Below are 9,678 nucleotides of genomic sequence, written 5' to 3'. Positions count from 1 at the left end.
TGCTTCTTCCTCTCCCACTCCCCCTGCTTGTGTTCCCTCTCTCGCTGGCTGTCTCTATCTCTGTCGAATAAATAAATAAAATATTTTAAAATAAATAAATAAATAAATAAATAAATAAATAAATAGAACAGCACAGTATTTTTTTTAAGCTGGGGCTCAGTGCAATCAATTGTTTAAAATGTAATGGTTTGGGGGCACCTGGGTGGCACAGCGGTTAAGCGCCTGCCTTCGGCTCAGGGCGTGATCCCGGCATTCTGGGATCAAGCCCCACATCAGGCTCCTCTGCTATGAGCCTGCTTCTTCCTCTCCCACTCCCCCTGCTTGTGTTCCCTCTCTCGCTTATCTCTTAAATAAATAAATAAAAATCTTTAAAAAAATGTAATGGTTTGAAAGGAATTGCACACAGTGGAATGGAATGAATAAAATAGTATAGGGTGGAATGGAGTAGAATAGAATAGAAGTCAGACTTTGTGCTAGGCACTGGGCCTCATTGTTGTGGTAGATATCCACTAATTGAACAAATATTATTGAACATCTGCTAGTTGTTTGGGACACAGTGGGTAACAAAACAGAGAGAATATCTGCCCTTATGGAGTTTGTATTCTAGTCAGAGAGACAGATATTAGCATATGCATTAGACATGCATAAGGTTGTGAGGCCAAAAATACAAAGATGGCCCTTCTGAGGAACAGGCAAAAGGACAATGTAGCTTGAGATGGATGAGGCTGTAGAGACTAGGGGCCATGCTCGGGAGTCTAAAATTCAACAAGATGACCACGACAACATCATCATCATCACCGTGAACTCTTACAGCACTTGCTATGTGCCAGGTGTTGTTCTAAGCCCTTAAAAATCCAACTCTTTTTTTTAAAATGTTCACAATAATCTTATATGTATCAAATCATGCACATTTTACAGAAGGGGAAACCAAGGCACAGAGAGATTAATTAAACATCAGTCTGGCTCCCAGAATCGGTTCTTTTAACCACAATACTCTGCTACAGCACCAGACCACAGGCACCTTATAATTCTGTAGCAGATGTCGTGTAAATACACAAATTATTAAAGAACGCAAATCAAGAGAAAGATCAGGTGGGAGGTGTGCTGAGGGCAGGAAGTAAGAAGGGAGGAGGTGTGTCTTCCCACTGGATGTCAAGGCGGATCTGTAAACACACATGCCTAGAAACATTTATGTCATCTGAGATGCTCCCTTCCTGTCCTGGCATAACTGAGGAGTGAGAAAAAAGGGGACTGGGTTCAACTGGCCAATGGAGGGCTTGTATTCATAGGGTTGGGCTTCCTCTGTGTCTTGTCATTCCTTGCAAAAGAGAGGAGTTCCAGCTTGGGGACAACAAGAGAGGGTTTGGTCTTGGTCCCCACTTCCCTTAACTTCATTTCTGTCCCTCTACAAGGGGAAAGAGAACAAGAAAACACTAGAGAGCGGTCATGGCAGACTCTTAAGAATCCACACATGGGTGATAAGATTCTACTCAAGTGGGCGCCTGGGTGGCTCCGTCAGTTAAGCATCCGCCTTAGGCTCAGGTCATGATCCCAGGGTCCTGGGATCAAGTCCTGCATTGGACTCCCTGCTCAGCAGGGAGTCTGCTTCCCCCTCTCCCTCTGCTGCCTCCCCTGCTTGTGCTCTCTCGCTCTCTCTCTCTCTTTCTCTCTCACTCTCCCTCTCTCTCAAATAAATAAAATCTTAAAAAAAAAAAAGACTCTACTCAAGTTTCCACCCCGGACTTTCCCCTGGAAATGGGGTTGAGGAAGAAATATAGTCCTTGTGGAGATGAAGGGAGGTGAAGAGAAGGAAACAGGAAACATGGGTGTGGCCAGTGGCAATGTGATCTCTTTAGAATTTTTTTTCTTTTTTAAGTCATGGAGGAACAGCAGTCAGACTCCTTCACCATGCCTTATCCATAGACTTGACCACATTGTGATGACGGTAAAGAGTATCAAAGACACCAGCATGTTTTATTCCAAGATCCTGGGCATGGAAGTCACAACTTTCAAGGTAATCACTTTCTCAAGTACAAACTGCAAATGAAGTAGAATTTGGTTATAATACTCTTAATCCCTCCCCCTAAAAACATCCCACAGGAAACCTGTGAGAAAAATTTAAAGGATCAATGTAGGAGATTCCAAACTCTGAAAAGTAGAACTTCCAGAGAGAATAGACAAAAAGGAGGGGAGGAATTTGCCATAAAAATAATGCAAGAGATCTTTCCAGTCTTTATCCAGAAAGGGTTAACTGAGTATCCAGCACATTGACACTTAGATATGTTCTTATGAAATTATACAACATCAAAGTGGAAATGACTATCTTAAGACCTTTCAAAGAGGTTAGAAAGAAAAGTAGCTCAGTCAGTAGAGCATGTGACTCTTGATCTTGGGGTTGTGAGTTCAAGCCCCACGTTGGTCATAGAGTTTCCTTAATAAAAAGTGTAGATATAAAGAGTCAGACATTTTGTGCACTTGCTTTGAAAATTGCTTGCGAGCATGCTACATCAAAACGAGGGATTAAGCCAGGAATAGGGAGGACATCAAAGTCAGGACACAGTGGATCCCAAGAGGAAGATTCCAGAAAGATAACTAGAAAACATTCAGTACAGTTTGGAACAGGTGAAAGAAACATCCCAAGAAAGAGAGAGAACCAAGGGAAAAAAGTGAAATAAGGTCATTTTCTGGTAGAATGGATATGGTATCAACTGTGGTGATAGAAAGGAAAGAAATAGGAAAATGATAAAAAAAAAAAAAAGAGGGAAGAGGTGGAGAGGGTGGGGACATGAAGAGGACAGGAGGACCAGTGAGACACTAGCTGTAGTTCATCTATCAAAATGTAAAGATGCAAGTGGGTCTTTTAAAAATTATAAAGGAACTAAAAGAGGAACTACAAATGATAGAATTCTATTGGGAGGGGCGGTAATGTGGGTGAGCTAAATTCTTATCAGAGCAGGGAGACGAGTGAAAACGTCTCAAGTTGCTAAATCAAGAAAATGTCTAAAGTTGCCCATTATCAGTCACTTACTGTGTCTGGAGGTACGTAGGAGAAAACTCAATGAACAGTGGGTGGAAGGAGATAGAGTTTTCCTTTTTTTTTTTTTTTTTATCATTTAACAACCCCTGTAGAAAGTTGGGGCTCAGGCAGGAGCTGGGAAAGAGGAGGACGTGAATGGGCCAGAAGTGCCAGTTCAGTGGGGCCGGAAGGTTTCCAGAAGCTCCACCCACAAGCTCTGCTGACATCTCATTGTCCAGTCCATCTTACATGGCCCCCCTCAGCAAGGAATGCTGGGAAATGTAGACTTTTTAAGCTGGGCACACAACTGACCCCACTGAAATTTGGGTTGTTTACAAGAAAAAAGGGAGAAATGTATATTATATTGTATTGCCTCTAGGGAATGCGACTGGATTGGGGTGGGGCAAGGGGCTGGGTTTTTTTTCATTAAAAGCCCCATTGTACTTCGATTTAACCTTGTTGGGGTAGGGAGGGGGCTTTGTCTCATGCTTATCTTGGGGGTTTAGCTCTCGGTTGTTCTTCCTCCCCAAATAGGGTGACCTGACAGTTAAGCATCTGCCTTCGGCTCGGATCATGATCCCAGGGTCCTGGGATCGAGCCCCACATCGAGCTCCCTGCTCAGTGGGGAGGCTGCTTCTCCCTCTGCCTGCCGCTCCCCCTGCTTGTTCTCTCTCTCTCTCTGTGTCAAATAAATAAATAAAATCTTAAAAAAAAATAGGGTGACCGGAAAGCATTGTGTTTTGGAGACCAGAAATTCAACCTCCACGAGGTGGGAAAGGAATTTGAACCCAAAGCTGCTCACCCAGTTCCTGGCTCCCTGGACATATGTCTGATCACAGAGGCACCTTTGGAGGAAATGGTCCAGCACCTCAAGGTGAGTTGGACATCCGTTCTTTTCGAGAAAGCTGCTGCCGTACAGCGGAAACCAAAGCACGACCCAGTCAGGTCTTCCTCAAATTTCAGACATAACAAGTTTTGTCACTTCCAGATAATTCTTGTACACAACTGTTTGCTCATTATTTTTGCTGACATCATTGTTTCATGTAAACAAGTCTATTTTAAAGGGAAACATTACATCACTTTCTAAAAGATTTTATTTATTCAAGACAGAGAGCACACAAGCAGGGGGAGCAGCAGAGGGAGAGGGAGAAGCAGGCTCTCCGCTGAGCAAGGAGCCTGATGCGGGGCTCAATCCCAGGACCCTGGGATCATGACCTGAGCAAAAGGCAGACACTTAACCGACTGAGCCACCCAGGCGCCCCACATTACATCATTCTTGTAAAAAACAAACAAACAAACCTAAATTCTTTTTACAGAAAAAGTACATGAAAAGCCCATTGTACCTTGACACAAAGGGAAGTTAACTTGTAAAAAACAAACAGCTATAAAAACACCAGTCCTGGGGCGCCGGGGTGGCTCAGTCGGTTAAGCTTCTGCCTTCGGCTCAGGTCATGATCGCAGAGTCCTGGGATCGAGCCCCACATTGGGGCTCCCTGTTCAGTGGGGAGCCTGCTTCTCCCTCTCCCTCTGCCCTTCCCCTCTATCAGTGCTCTCTCTCACTTGCTCTCTCTCAAATAAATAAATAAAATCTAAAAAAAAATACCAGTTGTTAGATTCTACGCACTTTCTTTCTCTGAACCGTCTGGGCCTGACATTACAAAGGGAAGTTTGGCAAATGGTTGAGGAGGTGCTAAGGACTTGTTAGCATCCACTAGAGGCTTGCTTCTTGGTATAATCAGGATTGAAATAGGGGGCACCTGGCTGGCTCTTTCAGAAGAGTATGTGACTCTTGATTGTGAGGTTGTGAGTTTGAGCCCCACACTGGGTGTAGAGATTACTTAGTTAAAAAAAAAATAAAGGACTGAAATAGGATTGAAGAGGGAATATTTAGCTCAGTGTCTCTCTAACATTTAAAATGATTTCACATAAAGGGAGCATTTCTTCTCCTTTTGGGGAACACAGTTTAAGGTCTTGCATCTAATCTTTCTTTGGAAAGTTATCAGTGAAAAAGGGCGGTTCAGAACTAAAGTGGGGAAAGCATAGAGGGTTAAGAGCATGGACTTTGGTCCAGACTACCTGGGTTTAAATTCTGACTCTGTCACTTACTAGATAATACTAGGTACCGTTACCATCCCTTCTTTACAGATGAGGAAACTGAGGCACAGAGCAGTTAGGTACTATGCCCGAGGCCATACAGCTGGTCCATGGCTGGAACAGAGTGCGGGAGGGCAGAATGGCAAGAGATGAAGTCAGAAAGATATCAGGGACCTTCTGGGGATTACCTTTTGGTCTCACACATGGACTATGATGAATGACTTTTGTCTTTTCCTCCCACTTCAGGCTTGTGAGGTCCCCATTGAGGAGGGTCCAGTCCCCAGAACAGGGGCGAAAGGACCCATTATGTCCGTCTACTTCCGAGACCCTGATGGAAACCTGATTGAGGTGTCTAACTATATCACCCCCTGATCGAGGCTGGCCCTCCTCCACTCTGTTTGCGGCCATGTCTCCCTCTCCCTTCCTTCCTACAAACTCTCACTCAAGCCCAGAAGTCTCCAAGGACTGAGGACTTGGGCACTTCATTCTTCCTACTGCGGGGGGAGGGGGGAGCCAATTTGGGTTTGGGACCCAAACTACCTGTGTGAATATCTCCCATCCAAGGTCTCCCCTAATAAATTAATAATCTCTTGATTAATACGAGTTCTTCATCATTGTCTCAGTGTGATGTATGGATGTTTGTCTAGGGTGTGAGGTCTCTGAGCTGTTTGGGGTCAGTGACATCTCTGAGGACCAAATCCAGGCTCAACCCCTTGGGATTCAGGGCCCTGACAGATTTCTCCCTGTTAGTGAGCCTGTCGTTTTTCATCCTTTGGGAATTCACCTCACCCCTTCCAAGTGCTGCCTGCTGTGCCCTCCACCCCAGAGGCCTCACTGAACCTCAAGATCTCTGAGTCCCATGGAAACTTCAAGGACCACCGCAGATGATACGACGACCTCTTCCTGGAGTGCCTCATCTGATCACGCCCCCAGGGTATGCGGTACTGTCGGCCTTTGGATCTGTTAAGTCCAGACTCATCTCATTGATGCTAGACAGGTCAAAGACAAATCTCACCTGTGACTGTTCCCCCCCCCGCCCAATACCACCCATTCATTCAACTCATAAACATATATTGAGCACCCACTGTGTGCTTGGCCCTGTTCCAGACACTGGGGAGACAGTGTTGAACAGAAGAGATAGGGGCGCCTGGGTGGCACAGCGGTTAAGTGTCTGCCTTCGGCTCAGGGCGTGATCCCGGCGTTCTGGGATCGAGCCCCACATCAGGCTCCTCCGCTATGAGCCTGCTTCTTCCTCTCCCACTCCCCCTGCTTGTGTTCCCTCTCTCGCTGACTGTCTCTATCTCTGTCGAATAAATAAATAAAATCTTTAAAAAAAAAAAGAAGAGATAAGCATATCTAGGTTTGGGGAGCTGTCATTCTAGTGAGAGAGACGGAGAATAAATAAAATTAAGTAGGGAAAATACGAAGCATGTTGGAGGATGAGACATGATTTTGGAGGAAAAGAAAACATGGGAAAGATGGAACGCGGCTAAAAATCGCTGAGGCAGTTTCTGATGTGTAAGGGGATGGTAAGCGGGCCATCTTCACTGAGGAGCCATTCGAGCAGGGATCTGAGGAGGTGAGGGAGGGAGTGGCCCTGATAGCTGGAGGAAGAGCAGAACAGGCAGAGAGAACAGGGGAGCCACGGAAGAGTCATGAGCGGAGGAAGGCCATGATTGACTTAGGATTTAACAGGCTCCCTCTGGCTGCTGTGAGGACAATAGGCTGGAGGGGCGAGGGTGGAAGCAGGGGGACCATGACGGGGAGGCTACTGCAGTGGTCCGGGTGAGCGATGCTGGTGCTGGCAGGGGAGGTGATAAAAAGTGGTTAGATTATGGAGATATCCTGAAGACAGAGACTGGACCAGTTTGCCAAAAGACAAAATGTCAACTAGAGAAGAGGTCCGAGGACACTTGGGTTCTGAAACAAGGATGAACCAGCAAACGAGGCAGGCAGAGAGGAAGGGGAAGAGAATGGCTTCCTGAACAAATGAGTGATGGATGAAGGAGCATGTCTGACGGTCTCCTGAAGTAAGCGAGCCCCTAGTCTTGTGGACTCTGGTCTCGAAACAGTCCCCAGCTGGTAGTTCAGCCAGACCCTATGAGTGAACCCCCAAAGAGCCCCAAAAAGGCCGGGAAGAGAGGATGTGTAAGGATGTGAGTTTCAGGGTGTGGAAGGCTCTGCCAAAAGCTGTAGCAGGTCTCCTATTTTAATGTTTTTATTATTTGCTTATTTACTTTTACAATTAAATGTTTATTGAAATAATATAAACTGGGGGTGCCTGGGTGGCTCAGTCAGTTAAGCATCTGCCCTCAGTTCAGGTCATGATCCCAGGGTCCTGGGATTGAGCCCCTTGTCGGGCTCCCTGCTCAGTGGGGAGCCTGCTTCTCCCTCTGGCCCTCCACCTGCTTGTGCTCTCTCTCTCTCAAATAAATAAATGATCTTAAAAAAATAATATAATATAAACTGTGAGTAATACAGATTGTTTTCAGCGTGATATCAGTATCACCCATTTCTCCTAGTAATAGATGATAGATAGCCAGATGAAACACAATAGTGGAAGGATCTAGAATAATAAATTTTATTACTAGGAGTCTCCCTCGAAGTCAGCAAACCCGACCTACTCACAGCCAAGGAAACAAATGAAATGGTCAGGACACGGACGATGGGCCAGGCACTTGCTCGGCGCTGTGCATATAAAAGTAAACAGAATGTGTTACGTGTACTCAAAGAGCTTGGAGCCAGGCTCATGGGCGACAGCATCCAGAAAGCAGGAAATCAGCACACAGCCGAATCAGTATTATGAGAAAAGCACGCTGAAGCTTCAAGGCGCACCCAGCTTGGGCTCGGGAGCAGCTCCCCGCAGGTCGAGTGTGAGAGCTGACCTGGGCAGGGTGAGCAGGTATCACACAGACAAGGAGCTTGTGAAACAATGCCCTAGGAAGGCCCAGGGGAGGGAAAACATAGTGCATGTGCTTAATCCAAGGAGTTCAAGTACAAAGTAATTCCAGTCCCAGATTCTGGAGACAATAGTCTCCCGGCTCCCAGGTCAATGCTATTTTTAGAGTACTATCTGCCTTTCTAGGTCTCCTGACAAGTATGTGATGATTCACAGGTATCGATACTCTTGCATAGAAAAAAAAGGAAGAAGCCATGGCTCATGCTTACCCAGGTACAGATATTAAGATTTTTTTGATGGCTGAGTAGTATTCCACTGTATATATATACCACATCTTCTTTACCCGTTCATCGACACAGTAAGATTTTCAAACTCTCTTGTTTGAAACGTCTCCTTGAGGAATGATTGGTTTGTATTATAGCCTTTCACTTCCCCCCCAGATTTGTGGGAATGAGGTCATGCCCTAAGTCTGGAAGGGACTTGAAGGAATCACTTTGTCAGTGGCCAAGGGAGCAGGAGGCAGTAAAGGAGCCATTATCTGTAGGGAACTCAAAAATTAATCCTGAAGCTAAAACTGTTCCACATTTTCTGATCACCACGTGGCAGCAACCCAGCAATTGTTAGTAATGTCAGTCATGAAACCCTCCTCCCTGCCAAGGCAAAGGGCTCCTGCTGACCCTCACCCCGTCTCTGCCCCTGCACTTAGATATCCTTGCATACGTAGAAGGCCTGGCACCCCCACGAGCTATATATAAGTCTGAAATCTCCACCTCGGCCCTCTCTTCCATTCATATTGCCACACATTCTCCTTTCCATTTCATTCCCTTTTGCAAACACAGCTGGAGTCGTCAAAATCACACATACAAAAAAAAAAAAAAAAAAACCCACATCAATGTTTCTCTCTCTACAATTATGACATTTCTCTCCAGTCAGGTTTCTCAGGGCTCAAGTCCCTTTTGAGCTGGGGATGACATCCAATGCCGCCACCCATGCATTGGCAGGCTTACCAGGTACGGTTCTCGCTCGTCCTCTCTGGCCGGGCCATCCAGCAGGCGCTCGGTAGGTTAAACACCGAGGGGTCTTTAATGCCCAGCTGCACATTGAAAAACTGTGCAGACAATATCACACTGTAACTTTGGGCACAGGTTTCCTGGACAGCATAACCATCTTTCACTGTATAAATGCCAATCCAGGTTTCATCTGATCTAGCTGGCTTTGGTCAGGCCCCTCCTGAAGAGTGATCTGCTCCTGGGGCCCCCTATGGAGTACTTGTCCTCCGAGGTGGCATTCTGAGAAATGTCTAGAGGTCCCAGGGCTCTGTCGGGGTGATCTTGGAGCACTGCTTGGTGGCTCGTTCAATCTGAAACACCAATCCATCCTTAGAGAACAAAATATATTCCAATAACCTCTTGCAGGGGCTCAGCACCTTTCGCTCGTTCAGCACCCGTGCATGCTGGTTGAGCCCGTTGTAGGAGAGCACGGCTGCTGCACCTGCTGCTCTCCGCATACAGAACCTGGTGGACCTCCCACTGCTGTGGCATCTGGCAAGGGCACAGGGTCCCCGGGGCGCCCCTAGTCCCTGCCCCCAGCGCTGCGGCCCCTTGGCCACCGAGGCCACCTAGAGTCAGAGGCCACCCAGCAGCCAGGTGCCCAGGGCCCCCTGGGCCAT

The 9,678-nt window shown here is 46.5% G+C and overlaps 1 protein-coding gene and 1 pseudogene across 1 annotated transcript in view; one reads left to right on the top strand and one right to left on the bottom strand.

Moving 5' to 3' along the window:
• Positions 1–6,134, top strand: part of GLOD5 (glyoxalase domain containing 5) — an 11,936-nt gene extending 5,802 nt beyond the window's left edge. Inside the window, exons 2-4 of the mRNA XM_008691009.2 lie at positions 1,877–2,014; positions 3,735–3,890; positions 5,357–6,134. Of these exons, the coding sequence (XP_008689231.1) occupies positions 1,877–2,014; positions 3,735–3,890; positions 5,357–5,482 (420 nt within the window). The 3' untranslated portion in view covers positions 5,483–6,134. The remainder of the gene's footprint in view (positions 1–1,876; positions 2,015–3,734; positions 3,891–5,356) is intronic.
• A 1,391-nt stretch (positions 6,135–7,525) lies between these two features.
• Positions 7,526–9,678, bottom strand: LOC103669008 (annotated as a pseudogene).

Source organism: Ursus maritimus, assembly GCF_017311325.1.
Source record: "Ursus maritimus isolate PB19 chromosome X unlocalized genomic scaffold, ASM1731132v1 scaffold_X1, whole genome shotgun sequence".
Classification (NCBI taxonomy): Eukaryota; Metazoa; Chordata; class Mammalia; order Carnivora; family Ursidae; genus Ursus; species Ursus maritimus.
This window is presented reverse-complemented; position numbering and strand designations above follow the sequence as displayed.